Genomic DNA, 16,863 nt, shown 5'->3' with positions numbered 1-16,863 from the left:
ACACCCTGGGAGTTTAGTTCATGGAGCAAAGCGTGTTTGCGAGTATCTTTTTAGTATGCTTTATCTCCTTATGTTGCCGCGTTCTCCCAGCACCAAACACCCATGTTCGTGAAGCACAGGCATTTCATTTCTCGTGTACCTGCGTGATACCCTTACCGGTATTTTTATTAGCTCCAAGAATGCCAATAATATTTGAAAAAGAGAGAAGCGTGATGCTTGGGAGCATACTGTTGTTTTGGGAGCGAATCGCATATATATAATTCACGTGCGTGTAATAGTTTCCAAAGTCTTCCTATACAGGGCCGTTTTCTTTTAGGGAAAGCATCGTTTAGGGAAAAGAGTTCAATCTGCGAGAAATTGCTTTCCTAATACGGGCTTTATAAGCCCCATGGATAAAAGACTGTACTTAATATAACCTCCACCATGTTTTTAAACAAACGCAATGGTGAAAAACGCATTTTTCAAAACCGGCCGAGGCCGATTTGCGTTTACCCCGACAGGGCGGGCGGCCGGGGACTTGGGCGCTCACCCGTCGCATGTACAGCTCCGCATCGGCATGGCAACTCGGCCCCCGATAGACTCAAATCGGGCGAGTTCCGATGCTCTTCCCCAGCGGCACGCAGCCGTGCACGCCAGATTGCGGCGTTGGTCCCGTCCCCGCCACTTTTCCCGTCGGGACCGGACCTTTCCCCGCCGCCGGGCTGCAGCGCTCTGCTGAGGAGCGGCGAGGGGGGAAACACCCGAAACACCTCTGAACTATGATCCCACACTCTCCAGGTGGAAGCCGCCGCTTTCTGACATGAAGAGGGACCGTCCCTTCGAGGGTCTCCTCGGCCGCGGGCGCCGGAGGCGGCGGCGGGGGCGCCCCGCGGGCCGCAAGGGGTTAAGAGGCGGCGCGCCCCGGCGCGCTCCCCACAGAGCCGCGGCGGGAGCCAATGGGCGGGCGGGCCGCGCGGGGGCTGCCCAATGGGAAGACGCGGGGCCGGCGCTGTCAGGCGGCCGTGAGGGATGGCAGCGCCGCCGGCAGAAAAAGCGGAGGGCGGGCGGGGGCGGGACAGAGCGGGGCGGAGGCAGCGCCCGTGCCGCCTGGGACCCGCGGCGGCGCCCGGCGCAGCGCGGTGGCCCCGGTGGCCCCGGCCCTATGGGCGGGCGGGCCGGCTGTGGCGCAGAGAGGCTGCTCCCGCTGGCGCCCGCCCTCCCGGCGGCAGAACAGGGCCCGGCACCGGCGCGGCGGCGGCCGGCGATGCGGTCGCCCAGCTGAAGGCGCGGCGCGGTCCGCTGTTCGTCCGCGGAGCTTGCCCGTCGCCGGGCCATGTCCGTCCGCGCTGGCAACGCCCTGACGCCTTTTTCCATCCAAGCCATCCTCAACAAGAAGGAGGAGCGCGCCCGCCACGCGGCGGGGAGACTGCCGCCCCCGGGGGCGGCCGGAGGCTGGCGGCTGTGCGGCGCCGCCGAGGACCCGCCGCTGCCCGCGCCCGCCGCCCGCGCCCCGGCCCTGCGGACGCCGGCGGGCTGGGACTCGGACTCCGCGCTCAGCGAGGACCCCGAGGGCGAGCGGCGCTCCGAGGAGGAGGGCGCCGGTGGCAGCGCCCGCCCCGCAGAAGCCACGAGCGGGGGCCGGCCGGCGGAGGAGGAGGCGCAGCCCCCGGAGGCGGCGGAGCGGGACACCGCCGGCCTCAGCGACAGCGAGATGTCGGCCGCCGTCTCAGGTAGGGGCAGCCCCGATGGCGGCTCCTCCGCACCCGCGCGAGTAGGGCGGGAGGGCCCCGGCGGGCTGGGAACGGGAGATGAACGTGGCTTTCCGCCGGCTCCCCGGGGTTGTTCTGAGCGGGAGAAAATACCCGAAACGCGTCCCGCGGGGCGAAGGAGGGCGGATCGGGGAGGGCCTTTGGCCAGGCTGAGCCCGCAGCCCGCCAGGGCGCCCGGCGCTTAAAGGAGAGCGAGAAGCTCCGGCTGCCGGCGGCGGCCGTCCCGGCGACGGGACGGGCAGCGGCTTGCCGGGCGCTCCGCTCGTCCCTTCGCTGTGGACTGCCCGCAGGGAGCCGCCTGGCCGCCTGTGCGCGGGTCCGGGCCCCGCCAGGAGCGGGGATGCCGCTGTCCCGGTGCCTGCCTGCCCTGACTGCCGTGCTCTCGCCCTGCCCGCAGATCGCAGCCCTCCGGAGGAAGAGGATGGAGCGGGCAAGTGCGGGAATCTGCTGCCGGGGGAGGAGGAGGCGGCGGCGGCACCGAAACCGCGGAAGAAGCGCTCTCGGGCAGCCTTTTCCCACGCGCAGGTCTTCGAGCTGGAGCGGCGCTTCAACCACCAGCGCTACTTATCGGGGCCCGAGCGGGCCGACCTGGCCGCCTCGCTGAAGCTCACCGAGACGCAGGTGAAGATCTGGTTTCAGAACCGGCGCTACAAGACCAAGCGGCGGCAGATGGCCGCCGACCTCCTGGCCGCCGCCCCCGCCGCCAAGAAGGTGGCCGTCAAGGTGCTGGTGCGCGACGACCAGAGACAGTACCACCCTGGCGAGGTGCTGCGGCCTCCCTCGCTGCTCTCCCTCCAGCCATCCTACTACTACCCCTACTACTGCCTTCCCGGGTGGGCTCTGTCCACCTGCGCCGCAGCCGCCGGCACCCAGTGAGAGGCACACACACACACACGCCCCCGGCCCCGGCACCCCAGCCATACACACTGGCAGCCAGGAAACCCATCTTCCCTCTGCCATCCCCCCATCCATCAATCCATCCATTCAGCTTCTCAAGTCCAGAGCCCCAGCTGCAGCTCTCAGTGCCTCGGACAGTATTTATTATTATTTTATTGTTATTTTTTATTAATAATATTTTTGGATGGTTCCTCGCCCTCTCCTCTTTGAACGTAGGATTTCTTGGCCACCCCCATCCTGACCCTCACCCTGTCCCCATCCCGCCAGCCGAGGACTCTCGCGATTCGGCACAACTTGTTCATGGTATCCATGTTGTCAGTGTATTTGGTGTAGACTTTCTTGTTTGTTTGTTTTGTTTTGCTTTGGATCGGTAGAGACTGATCTTGTGTGGAGAAAAAGAGAGAAAACAAAGGACAGGAAAAAAAGTACAACCGGTGAAACCAAATGCACCTCAAAAGAGGAGATCAAGGACTCCCTCAGTGGATTGTAAGGAAGATTATTTTTGTCGTCTGAGTCCTTGGTCTTCCGACTTGTTGCAAACTGAGTGTGCCTTGTATGGTGCTGAATGTATGGAAGCCTCTTTCAGGTCCCCCTGCTCTTGTTGCCCGTGTTCTTCCTGTACTCCATGATCCCTGGCAAAGGATAAATATGTCGCAAAAGGGTGAGACTTATATTGAAACTCCTGGCTTCTTGTTTTCCTTTTTTCCTGAGATCTTTCCGTGTTCGGGGAGGGAGGAGTTATGGATTTTTCGCACTTTCCAGATGTATTAAAGTTGTTGTTATTTTTATATTCAATGTGAATATTTCTAGTCAGGCTTTTTAAGAAATCGATGTAACAGGAAACTTTAATACCATCAGTGCCTTTTACAATTCTTCTGCAGAGCTCTCCTCCAGGGTGGGGATTTCTGATCTGCTCAGCAGTGTAATTACAGTCTCTTTCTTCCAAAGTAACTCGATGCTTTTTTTCCCTTTCATTTTTCCCCTCCATTTCTCTTTTAATGGCACTGTGCACTCGACTAGATTATTTACTTCAAATGAATTGTGAATGTTTGTAAGCTACCCGCTGTACTTGTTTTGTTGTTATTTTTTTTTTAATTTATAAACTTTAGTTTAACACCTACTTCTGCTGCTTGTGTCATTCCTGAGAGTGGACATGGATATCCCCAGTGATATTTTTTCCCCGCAGCAGACCTCAGGCCGTAGCTCAGACCACATCTCTCGTTTTCCTTCTTGCACTGTGAGGAGGATGGTGGGGCCTGGCAGAGGTCTGGCAGAGGCTGTGCCGCTCAGCGCTGATGCCCGTTCCCTCTGTGGGAGGCAGAGGGGACCCAGGAGCTCTGGCCGGGCGCCTTAATCACTTCTTTGATAACGCCTGTCCTGGATGGAGCGATCCGCCGTTTGCCGGAAAGCCGGGATCACTGGCTGAATTTACGAGTGCTGGTAGCGGTGAGGACGCGGTGCAGTCGGAGGAGCCACAGGGACCTGGAACTGCTTTTCCCGGTCGATGGCGGCCTCATCGTGCAGGCTGCGGCTCCTGTACCGCGGGCCTTGCCCGTTTAAAACCTCGGCGGATCCTGGGGAAAGTGCTTGGGTCGGTGGACTGTTTCTCTCTGCTGGAGCCTGGCAGAGACCGGGGGCGCGGGCTCAGGATTGGGCTGCAGGAGAGGGCTTCGGCAACCTCGACGAAAGTGCCCAGGCCGCCTGTATCCCGACACAGCCGCGACAACCGCTTGAGGCAGCCTCCCGCCTTGGACTGAATGCCCTCCAAGCCTCTGCTGCGAGCCCGGGCCCTCGGCGCGGTGCTGGCGGCTCTTCCCCGCCATCGGCTGCTGTGGTCGGGCGTCTCTGCCGAGGCCAGCGCTGCCCGAAGGGGAGGGCAGGCTGACTCGGGGTGGGCAGCTTCACCCGGGGGCCGGGGCCGGGCAGTGGCGCTCGGAGGGACCGGACCCGGTGGCGGCTGCAGTTGTTTCTCCGCGCCGATGGAGCCCTGCCCGGACCGCGCTTACAGGCGGCCGGTTGCCTGGGCGCCGCTGATTCTCCATCGCCGCCGGCTTCTTTCCCGCTGGTTCGTCCGGGCTTTCGCTTCGGCTCCCGGGCACGGAGTGGCTGACAGGAAGCTTCTGCTGCCCCATCGCTTCCCGGCCGCCATGCCAGCAAGCCGCCCCAAGATGCAGCCCGGCTGTTTCCCTCTCAGCCCCTCGCTCCGGCCCTCCCTTGCTGTCATTTCGCTTTCCCCAGGCTCGGGCACCCCTCAGGTTGGATGTCCCCGGGCTGGCACCTCCAACAGCACGAAAGGAGGGCTCCAGATGTTGCAGCTCCTTGGCAGATACGGCATTTATTTGGCCCGATCCCGCAATCCGGCAGCTTCTATGTCTTTTTTTTTTTTTTTTTTTTTTTTTTTTTTTTTTTTTTTTTTTTTTTTTTTTTTTTTTTTTAGTAACTATTTCCTTCCGTTATTCCTATCACTTTACTTCCTGGAAAAATGAATTTTTTGGACTGCAGAATCTAGACCCCCGTGCATTTAGGGAGGTAAAGAGGTTTTGTCCCCGCCGAGAGCAGCTTTTGGCAAAGCCAGCTGTGGTTCCTACCGGGCCCCCCGTTCGAGGGAGCGGACTATTTCTAAGCCTAATATTTTTTTCCCCTTAGATCACCGTGTTGCTTGCTAACGTGTGTAGTGCTCCAGGGAACCTCCTGATACAAAAGGGAAGCGACGGTTATTAGAGATTCCTTGGATTGTAACGCTGGGTAAAAGACTCAGAATAAAGTGTCAAACTATTTTCCTATGAAACAGGTAAAACTGAAGTGCATTTTACTCAAGATAGAAGTTGCTGGAAGAGCTGATCCGAATAAAGTTGGCCAGAATTTTAGTATTGGTGCTTAATATCGAACATTTATACATCCGACCGTGTCTTCTTTTGACATTGACAAAATCTGATATTTGAGAAATGTCAGTATTTGATATTGGAAAAAAATAATCGATAATTTAATGCATTTTTTCTGGAACTTGAGGTGTTGCTCTTCCTGGTTTTCTTTATAATTTTGATTTTTGAAATATAAAACAAACTCTATTTGTCCTTTATCTTTTCTTAATGGAAAAATGCCCAGTAACAGGCATGTAACTGTACCGAGGCCAAAGGAATTACTCTGTATTTTCGACTTTTAAGTCATCAGCAAAAACTGGGGTCTAACATGCTCTCTTCACACACTCTCAAACACACATTCAGCTCATCAGCACATACAAGGCTGCTACGTAAAAATAATCTCCCTAACGATGTGTCCCAATTTCGTCCTCTTACAAACCCCGAATCGTACAGGAGCCGTGGGAATCATTTTCCATCCGATCATGGGCAAGCTCTAGTCTTAAAAAAAAAATTCTTACAAAGACAAGGGGGAGAGGGGGGGAAATACCGCAGCTCCAAGAAATTCGATTGTTGAAATGTAATGTAAATTGTGTATATCTTTGCATATGTCTCCATTGGCGCTTGTGTTTGTGTATTAAACAGTCGCACAGGCGCAGAGTCCAGCTCTGCAGCCGAGAGGCTGCCTATATTTAGCTACCTCCCGCTCGCTCACGGGGTAATGAAACAGGAAACAACGTTGATTTGCCCCCCATCCGCACACACACACACTCGGGTAGAAATCAGCGACACTTTCCCGGGAGGAGGAGAAGCGGCAGAAGATACCGGGGCACAGGCAGCGCAGCACCTGCCCAGCCTCCCAGGGGCTCCCGGGAGCAAGGGCCAAAGGTGGCCCGAGGTTAAGGGCCTCTCCCCGGCAGGCCTTGGCAGGCTTTTTTCAGCTCCGCTTCTCCTGTCAGTGGGACGGCGACGCGCCCCGAGGGCGGCCCCGGGCCGGGGCATCGGGGAATCCCGGCCGCCTTTCCAGCGGCTCTCCCGGGTCTGCGGCAGGAAACTACCGGGCCAGCCGCTCCTCTGGGACGGCTCCGACGACAAGGACAGACAGGGGTGTTCCTCCGGCCGGCCGGAAAACCAGACACCGCGGCCTCTGGAGATCCAGGGCTCTGCCAGTAGTTCCCGAGGTGACGGGAAAAAGAAAAGGCAGGTCTTTTTGTCCCGGCCACTACATAGTACGGGGTGTTACGTCCCCCAACCTTTCCGAAAGCTGCAAGAAAGTAGGCTGTTCCTTCGCGTTGTCCTCTGCTGCGGGGAACAACGTGATTAACCGGGGGGCAAGGTGAACCCAGGGAGCAAATGACTCGCTTCCCAAGCGGGTGTCACGGCGGTCAGTGCCGGGACACCGCACCGCTCTGGGACAGGCAGCGCTCCCTTCCCCGGGAGCGAGCGCAGATGCCGGTGGCTCTGCCCGGGAGCTGCGGCTGCCGCCTGCGGGAGCCCCGCGCCGCCCTGCGCCCGGGCAGCCGCACTAACCCGCCCCGGGGCGGCTCCGCTCCGCCGCTGGCTCGTTCCTTGCCGAGGGACCGCGGGAGAGGGCGGACTCCTACCCGCAGGTGGGGCTTGCCATTTTCCTAGAACGGGTTTAATATTTGTGGTGTGGGGTTTTTGTTTTAGGTTGTGTTCGGGCATTTTTTTTTTTTTTTAATGGAGGGATGGAGCGGAGAGAGAGGGCGAGTTCACGCCTGGGCCGGCCCAGGAGGGGGTGACTGGGGCAGGCCACGGACGAGGGTTGCCCTCCTCTACCCACAGCCGCAGACACCTCCCTGGCTCCCTCCTAGACAGGTCCTACGGCCCACAAAGGAAAACCCTGGCAGAGGATGAGGGTTTTGGCTCCTCAGTCCCTGGCTCTTGGGGTGACTGAAGAATCAGTGAAGAAACCGGCTCTTTTCTCCGGTGTTTCCCCAGGCCTGTTGCCCCATTCCGGAGCCGCTAGAGGTGTTTGGCATCCCAAGTGATGCTGGCGATACTCAGGATGATCCTCGAAAAAAATTAGAGCGAGGAGTGGTGGCTGCAGAGCTGCAGGTTCAGCCGGTTTATGGTTCTCAGGTGCGCCTGTGGCTTCTTGCCTAAAATCTGACTCGGTGGTAAAGAGGCCACAGCTTGGGCTCCCGAAAGTCACGGATGGCAGCCAGCAATACACTCTCGGCTCAAACAAGCTAGCCAGGGAAGTCTCTCTCGCAGCAGTGGCTCTGCGTTGGGAGAGACAGAAAGGGACGCAGAAAGCGACCCGCAGGGACTACCTGATGTCTACAGAGGGGCGCAAGTAGCAAGTAGTTCTTGCGCAGTAGCAAGAACTGGTGAACGATGTCCCTCCCGCCAGAATAGGGACACAGATGATGATGAAGACGATGATGATGATGATAATAATAGCAATAATAATAGTAGTAGTAGTAGTAATAATAACACAGGTTAAAACGCTCTAAGGTCTTTTAAACATTTTTTTTTCTTTTTTAAATAGAAAAAAAAAGAAAAAGAAAAAGAAAAAGAAAAAGAAAAAGAAAAAGAAAAAGAAAATGAAAAAGAAATAGAAAAAGAAAAAGAAAAAGAAAGGAAGGGGAAAAGAAGCATGGGAGCTAGGAGGGCCACACGCAGCCTTTTCATGCACGGCCGATTGACAAGTAAAACAGTGCGTCCACACCGAACAAGAATGGTAGAAAACCATAAAAGTGGTGGAAAGGAACGGCTCTGATTTTCAGTTTTCCGGGTCTGGAGGGTATCAGCGTGCGAGCACGGCGCCGGCGGCCGGGCAGAAGGGCGGCCGGGGGGTGGCCGCAGGGCCGGGGCCGGAGCTGGGGCGAACACTCACGGGACAGGAGCCTCTGCTCGGGGCGGGGGCGCGGGTTACGGCGTTGTTTCCTAAATTGCTCTGTGGGGAAAGCAAATCCTGTAGGCGGTGACGGCTCTGAGGAAACATCTCTGCCCGCTGCTTCAGAGTCCGACTCTGCCTGTCAGCTGCGGTGGTCTGAGGACCCCGCTCGGCAGCGGTGATCCGCTCTCCGTTAAAATCGTCCGACGGCGAAACCCCCGCTGCTTGTCTCCGGGGTCCGCGTAAATCCCTTTGCCCACGGATCTGCGCCGCGCTCAAACCGGCCAGAGAAACGCTTTGTGTCGCAAAGGACTGAAGTGATAATTAGGGATGAAATGCCCGTGGAGAGGACTAATATCATTTTTGGCTTGTGCGGGAATAATACCGAGTTGCAAACTGTACGAATAAAGCTGGGTAGGCTGGAAGGGAAGGGAGGGAGGGCTGTTCTGCCGGCTGTCGGCAGAGCCAGGACTCGGTTGGCGGGGTGTGTGCCGGGCTCCTCTGCTCAGGAGGCGAAAGCGAGGGACGGGTCGTGTTCGGGACTTGCCTTTAGGTGCTCGACTTGGACACCGGGCGGCGGCAGGGGGGTGGCGGGGAGAAACCACGGGGACATTTTTCTTCGTGTCGTGCGCGGATTTACCGAGGCGATGGTGTTGCCACTCTGCTCTGCACGGTGCCACAGTACTTCAAAATGACCGCGTAAGACAAATAGTCTTTACTTGGCCTACTAATAATAGTAATAAAAATAATAGTAATAGACGATTCGCGGTTCTCTTTATTCAGTTTAGAATGAAAAACGGTGGCAAAGGGGAAACTTCTATGGAAGTACTACATTTTCCCAGAGATCAGAACAAGAAAACACGTGTTCATTCCATGGTTATAAACCCCACTCTGTAGGGGTGCAGACTATGATTTTGTCAAGCAACTGTGAAGGCTCATTTAATTTGTCTGAAATTTTACTAACTTCCCGGATTTAAAAAAAAAAAAAAAAAAAAAAAAAAAAAAAAAAAAATGTCTGGAAGAAGCAGACGGGTTTACTCGGTCTTCGAGGAGAGATGTGGCTTTTTGCTGCGTGGATTCGCGCCCACTGGGAAGTTGTGTTTAGGTGTCCATGTCAGGTCATGGCTCGTGGGAACATAATGACATAGTTTTACCAACATACCTCCAAAAGACACTAAAATAATCACTTCGATTTTGCGAACAAATTATTTCACTAAAAATAACAGAAACGAAGGCGCAAGAAAAAAAATGTACCTCAAGCCCTCTGTACGGGGCGAACCTTAAAAGGAAAACCCCGACATTTTTATCTTGGAAAATAATATATGCAAGATTTGCAACATGAAAACTACTTGTAAACCGATCTTGCTTCGGGAAGAAGGTTGTTTTCAGTGGGGTGGAAAGAGAAGGGGGCCGGTGGCTGAGGGCTGGAGAACACGGAGAGGCCGGGGTAGCTGCACCCGCCCGGGCCGGGGAGCGGGTCCTCGGACATCCCCTCACATCAAGGATAGGAGCAGCTACGGGGGATGCATCGTGTGCCTGGCAGAAGACATATTTCAGAAGCTCTCCCCATCTTTTCTCTCCTGCACCCCCGGGAGGTGTCTGCTGGCTGGTCGGGATAACCTCCCACCACTGCCGCATCCCGCCTGGCTCTCTGCTTCTTGCCTCCCACTCCCTGCAAAACCTTCTCTGACTGGTCGAGCTGTCCCCTGTCCCCTCGCCATGAGCAGGGCCATGTAAGCTCTCGGCAGAGCTCTCGTCACGGGCAGTAGCGGACAGCGGGGCGGGAGCTCCCGGCGGCCCGGCCCCGGCAGCGCAGCAGTCCCAGCGCCTCTGCCGGGCCCTGCCCGCGCCCCGCGGGGCTGCTCCCGGCCTCCCGCGGCCCGGCGGGGAGGGTCTTCTCAATGCCAGGCCTGTGTATTTGTAGTTTGATTTCACACGTCAAGGATAATTTCTTCATACAACTTAATGGACACGGCTTGACATCCATAATGATCGCTAATCATTCAAATTATTTTTGCTAGCGCCCAGACATGTTCCAGTTGTTGTGATAGATCGCGTTTCACCCATAATGACGGACAATTACCATTTCTAATTCTCCGGCTTTTGACACCTAAATCCACCCACCATATGTGGCTGAAACGCGCCGGGCTCGGCGGCGAGGTCCTGATGACATTTGCAGCGAGCCCCTCTCCTCTGAGCGGGGCACCTGGGATGCCCCCTTCCCCAGGCCGCCGGAGCCCGGCCGCCCGCCATGGCAAGCTCCGGCCGTGGGTGTCCGTGAGGGGCCGGCGGAGCCGGAGCGAGTCCCACCCGGGACAGCCGAGCCCTCCTCTCCCCGCCCCGGCGCCCTTCGAGGCAGCCGGGCTGTGCTCGCCCCCGAGGCGCTTACACACCTCAGAGGAATCCCAGATGGAAAGCGGCTTGATCCGGGAGCCAGGGTCATCCCTGCGGGCAGTTCCCTTCCCGCCGTTCTTGTCACCATCGCGGCCAGGGAAACACGCGTGTATTTGCGCTTCCATCCTCCACGACCCAACTGTCCTCTGTGCCGGAGACAGCAAAGCCTGACGGGGGTTTCAGCTGCAAACAGGGCGGCCAGCGCCTTTCCTTTGCTTCCACCACGTTTCCTGGGGTATTTACCTCCGCAGTTCCCCTAGAACACGATGTAAGGTTTCTCTGTGGGACCCGGTGCAGCCAATGGAAGCAGAATCGGCAGCCCCCAGCGCCAGCCGCCCGGCACGGCCCGGCCGTCCGGGCACCCACACAGATGCACCACTGTACTGGGTCTCGTTTGGCAAAAAGGAAGTGTCAGGATTCACCCTGGGTGATTTCTTTAGGGTTGTTTTGTGTTATTTGTTTTTTGTTTAGTTGGTTGGTTTGATTTTGGTTTTGGTTTTGTTAGTGTGAATAACGAATGAAGCCTCCGTTGTTTGAATTCCCGCACGACGGAAGCGCCACTGCAATGTCGGTGGCACAATATTCCAGCCTAAGTGCTGCAAAGCAGAAACTCCACGTTTCTACAGAGCTGCAAGCATCGTCTAGGTCTTTAACCCTGGGTATTTCTGCTACATTAACGTTTGAAGAGTCACATGAAACATTTCCTTCGTTATGAATAACTGATTGTAGACATCCCAGTCACAATTGCAAGGACGGGCAGAGACGGAGCGGTCAGATACCGAGGTTGTGCTGCTCTTCCCCGCATTGCAGTGCTGCCTGACGCAGCCCAGTGAGCAGAGGGACAGAGAAACCCGGACACGGCCACGCAGGCACGCGTGTTTCCAGAGGGACAGACAGGAGGCTGGTGATCGCTGGAGTGAAGACCACACATCGGAGCATGTCGGGGCATTACCCGGGCCTACCCCGGTGAGATAAGTCTCTAGGCTGCTCCCCACGAATGCTTCTACAAAACCCACTCATCAACTCGTTTCTCCGCTGGGCACTGGCAGAGCGACTGCCGGCCGCGGCGGGGCGGGAGGGGACGCGGACGGGGGACAGCGCCGGGCCGCCCGGGCTCCGGCTCGGCGTGGCCAGAGGGAACTGTCATCGTCGGGAAAGTGCTGAACCCGGCCTGGCCGCCGCCCGGCACCGCCCCGGCCCTGCTGCACCTTCCACGGCCCCACGAAGGGCAAACACACCGACCGCCGCTTTGGACAGCTGAGGTGCAGGAAATGGGTTCTCACCGCCTTTTCAACCGAGCAAGTGCAAGGATTTAGCCGTCCATATACTTTAAAATAAAGACTAGAGGGATTGCCTGTTTGAGGTTTCTCGGCTGCCGAGGAGGTATTTTGACCAGAAGGTTTATTTCTAGTTAAACTTCCAAAGCATGTCTGAGGTGTTATTACACCTTCCCCAAGAATTAAACAAAATATCTTTCTCAGCCCTCGAATTTGAAGTCAAGATGATGGAAAAAAAAGAAATCACCGGCCCAGTACCTACTAAGTAAACAGACCAACAGCGTGCCAGCAGGTATCGCCGGAGTGCCGGGAGCGGGGCTTCTCGCCGGGGCGAGGCAGGAGGAGTCAAACACACCGCCGGAGGACCCCGCGGCTCCGAGCCTGAGGGTCCGAACTGCATCATGCAATGGAATAGACCCACGTCCCTCAGTGGGAGCGGGACTGGGGCTCAGTGCTCAGTAGTACTAAGCAAGTCAGGAAGAACACCCCAGTAAGAATCCCTCAGGTTCAGCGGAACAGTAATTGCTAATGACCTTTCCTCACTTTGCGCATACATTAAAACGTCTTTGAAAATATCTCCTCCTGAAGTTTCTGGCAGCGTCTGGATTCAGCTCCATTTCGGGCAGGTTCTGTCTGAAGCTTTTGCCAGGGTTTAGATCACGTTTGCACCTTCTCCACTCTGACCTTCACATACACACCCGCATTGCTCATAGTGAGCTTCATTAAACCACAAAACAAAACAAATAACACCATAACATTCAAGAACTAGTAAATAATTTTTCCTATATGTTTTTGACGAAGATTATCCTCTTATTATATGTATGATCTAGAGACTGGTAATATATAAATTGGGGGTGGGGGAAAAGAGAGAAAAAAGAAAAGCAATGTTCCAGAGACAAAATGTCCCTTTTCCTTGATAACTTTTAAAGATACATACTATTTTATGTTTTAACACGCCACCTTAGACCTGGAGATCTCAGTGAATTGCGTGGAGCAAAACCTATTTTGCAGAGTGTATTGTATCTTTATTCCTTCTGCAGAGTATTTTCTAGGTACTGTTGGAACAGAAAGGTCTCCTCTCTTCCTAGCAATTGTTCTACAGTGATATTAAAGAAAGGACAAGGACTTTAGCGCTTCTTGCTTCTCTCCTCTCTCCGGAGATCCTGCTGGACCGTCCCACAGACCCCTGCTGGTAGCGGCGTCTGACACTGCCATCTTGTGTTCTACAGTTCCAGCGTTTATTTACCAAACTAATTTCAACGAAAACATGTAGCTGTGAACATAAAAGGTGCATCTGAGACAGTTAAACACAAGCTCTCAAAGGGAGATGCCAAGTGCCCGTTTTATTTAAAAGGCTAAATTTCAACATTTTAGCTCCTAACCAAAGAGCAAAGTTTAAACATATTTGAGCCCGTGAGATCATGAAGACAAGCAGGCTTCTCTGTCTGTCTTGGTACAGCTCTCAGGTCTCTCCAGTGTCGCTTTTCTTCTGGTTATGTTTACCATTCTCTAGGATAAAAGTAGTGTAATTTATTTATCTTGTGCAGACACAAACATGGAGGTCATGTCAATACTTTACTGCATATTTCTACCTTTGCTACCAATGCTGTAACCTCTGTGACAGCAAATCTCTGTGGACTTACCAAGCAGTTTTGGCTTCATTAGCTAAAACTGTATGAAAGAGAAAAAGCTAAGGAAAATAATTCAAATGAGGCATGACAAAGACATTTTACCCTGTCTTAATCATTTGAACTGATAGACACAGACATAAGGCCAGTGAGGACAGATGGAGGTAAAGTTGATATACAGGTTTTATACCCAGTAAGAAATGTCAAAACACTTTGAGCAGATAAAAAGAGAAGAGTGAAATGGCAAAAAAATAGGTATCTCTGTTTTTTATTTGTATTTTTTCTTACAGAGAAGGCCTAATGGCATGCCAAATTTTATTTTATGTTTCCTGACTTCTTTTTTTAATGTTATGACCTTGATTACTTAAACATTGTTTTCTTTCTTCATTAAAATAAATATAGATTGCAAGTCACTGTAACCCTTTAAAAGTATTAAAATCATGTGAGAATGGTGTTATTAGACTAAGTGATGAAAACTTTCTGGTCAGGACTTAAAAACATGTCAAATTAATAATGAACAACTTGAGTAAGGTGTTGCAAATAAGGTTAATTAAAAATGTCCATGCACAGTCCCTTTGAGGGAATGTGAATAAATATCTAACAGTTTCTATTAGGGTCTCGGTTCATACTGAAAATGGGGAAGTCTTTATAATTCATAACTATTACAGAGTCTTTATAAATGCTCTTTCTCATATTTCCCACTGGAAACCATTAGATAATCTGTTTTTATTATATAGAGCCAAGCATTTGGCTTAATATTTTTGTTTTAGAACAGACCACAGAATCATGGGGATATTAGCCATCCCATAATTCTTAGGGTGCCTTAAAGTCATGTACATTTATTCCTGTCTTGAGAGTTTCTTTAAATTACAATCTTTGATCCTTGTTCTTCTAAAAATGTTACCCAAGATACATATAAAGCAGAAGTTTCCTACTCTGTGTTTTTCATCAACCTTCCCACCCACTAATGCTGTGAATTTAAGAGTCTACATAATTAAGTCTGTAAATTAACACACACAAAAAAACCAAAACAAAAACAAACAAACAAAACCACCCCCAAAAAAGCCATCCAGACAACAGAGCAACCAAGCTGTTGATGGCACATTGGTCTTAATGTTCTTATATTAGCACATTAAGCAAGCAGAAAGGGAGCTTTTCATTATGCCTAAGTTTGTTGGTTTTTGTTTGGTTTTATTTTTTTTTTTTAATGGCAGCAAGATGCATTTCTTTCCCTGACCTTCTTTCAAAGCCAAGATATTTTTGGGGCCAAAAATTAATTAAGAGAGATAGGAAATTGTGTGATGGACAGATTATTCTGAGTATCTGAGAAAGACTGTGAGTAGGAAGCAATGGACTGCAAGAGTAATTCAAACTGGTTTTCAGTGCTCTAAACTATGGCTTATTCAGTCATTTGACATGTTATTTATGACATTTCAAACTAACAGCTTGTAAATGTAAATTTTAATAAATGTAAATTTTATTAAATGCAGAGCAATAAAATGTTGTAAGTTTCTGTCATTTTGAATTTTAGTGGTTCAAATTGAAGCCTCCAGCCATCACAACTTGACTTGATTTAAATCACAACTTGCAGGAGCACAGCTCTAAAGCATCCATTACTCTTAAATGCATGTTTTTCAAAACCTCATTATTGCCTTTGCTCACAAAATATCCTTGTCAGGATCCAGGTCTGCATGCCTCGTGTCAATGATAGGCGCATGTCCTCTGTTATGTTTACAGTGTATATTGTATAGACTGCACAAAGTTTTCTGCCCTTCATTCTCACTAGGCAGAAAATAAAACAGGATTAGCAGTGATATCACCCTTCAGACCAGCCAGATTTCTCCTTTGATCTCAAAAAAAATTCTTTGCATGTGCAGTGCAAGAGTCTGGCTCAAGGATCCTTGTTTTGCTCTTGAGACAGACATTGCCTGGTTCAGGAAAATGAAAACATACTAACGCCTACCAGTTAAAGCTGAAATCTAGTAGACAGTATCTTGGAAAAGTTCTTGCATGATAGAGTGAGATCAGTGGAGAACTTTCGTAATATTTTACTGGATAACAAAGCTTGAGTAGAAGGCAGTTTTGCATAGGCAAAGGATTGCAGAAACTCGGCCAAACAGCTCAAATTTATGAGACTTTTTTTTTTTTTTTTTTTCAGAAGATTACAACTGCCATTGAAGAACCAAAGTGAAGTGACAGAATTGCACAGCATCCAACAAGTTTGTGTTTGCCAGCAGGGATCTAAAATCCAGCCACTTCACTTGATGTGCTCCAGCAGTCACAGATACATACTGTCTGTGGGTGTATATATGTCCATTTAAAAGGAACACTAGCAACTCAAATATCATATTGCCTTTAAAAAACATGTATTCTAGTTACAAGTAAGAATAGAAAATCAGCCCAAACACTTCAACTTGTGTTGAATGATGAGAAGGATTAAAGAGATACCACATCTAATTTTAAGTCTGAATCTCAATTCTCATGGCAGATTAAATATTTTATAGTATCTCATTAGATCTGTGCAATAAGTTGAGTAAGCTCTCAATTCATTGCATGTATCATGAAACTGAATATAAATTTTAGTGTGCTATTAACTGGCAAGAATTTTACCTAAGTAAAATAAGATAAAACCAGCAGAAACAGATCGATTAAAATATGTTAAAAGTATATGTAGTGAAATTCTCAGGAAAGAGAAAATAATACCTAATCTTTCACTGGTAATAATTACTTGTTCTCAAAACCTTAATTGCAATGTTTCTTCTTGGTCTACTTCAGTACAGTATTAGATATGCAAATTCTGTCACAGATTTTTTCAGCTGTTCCTGATGGCCCTCTTCTAACTCTCTCTTCTTCAGTATTTTCTTTATTTATCACGTTGCTAATACATCTCTATGGTTTGGCTCAAAGTAGATCTGAGATAATCATGCCATAAAACACTTCAATTCCATCAGAAACACCTACAGTTTTGGCAGCAGTAACAGAATTCCCCTCAAGATATAAAGTTTCCTGGGAAGAAATTAGTTTGGAAGCACACAAGCTAGCATTTAGGAAAAACACTTTGAGTGAGTCACAACTTCTGATACCACATCAAAAGAAAATTGATACAAAGTAGGGATTTGAAAACCAGTTATCCCAGAGATGTAATTCTCTTGGTCATAGTCTCTTATGGAAAACTAGGAGATAGTTCTGATTTTAGTT

The 16,863-nt window shown here is 51.4% G+C and overlaps 1 protein-coding gene across 1 annotated transcript; it reads left to right on the top strand.

Annotated features, from left to right (window-relative positions):
- Positions 1 to 1,236: 1,236 nt before the first annotated feature.
- On the top strand, positions 1,237 to 2,746 carry NKX3-2 (NK3 homeobox 2). Its single transcript, XM_066317271.1, has 2 exons — positions 1,237 to 1,709; positions 2,146 to 2,746. Exons 1-2 carry the CDS (start codon positions 1,313 to 1,315, stop codon positions 2,622 to 2,624), a joined length of 876 nt encoding a protein of 291 aa, XP_066173368.1. The 5' UTR covers positions 1,237 to 1,312; the 3' UTR covers positions 2,625 to 2,746.
- Positions 2,747 to 16,863: the final 14,117 nt, after the last annotated feature.

This window comes from Sylvia atricapilla, chromosome 4, assembly GCF_009819655.1.
Source record: "Sylvia atricapilla isolate bSylAtr1 chromosome 4, bSylAtr1.pri, whole genome shotgun sequence".
Classification (NCBI taxonomy): Eukaryota; Metazoa; Chordata; class Aves; order Passeriformes; family Sylviidae; genus Sylvia; species Sylvia atricapilla.
Note: the sequence above shows the minus strand (reverse complement) of the source record. Positions and strands in the feature narration are given on the sequence as shown.

Bases quoted from the DNA above. Each gene is read 5' to 3' on its own strand.
- NKX3-2 (XM_066317271.1), top strand. From the start codon at position 1,313: ATGTCCGTCCGCGCTGGCAACGCCCTGACGCCTTTTTCCATCCAAGCC. The intron at 1,710-2,145 runs GTAGGGGCAGCC...CCCTGCCCGCAG, and splicing joins GATGTCGGCCGCCGTCTCAG to ATCGCAGCCCTCCGGAGGAA.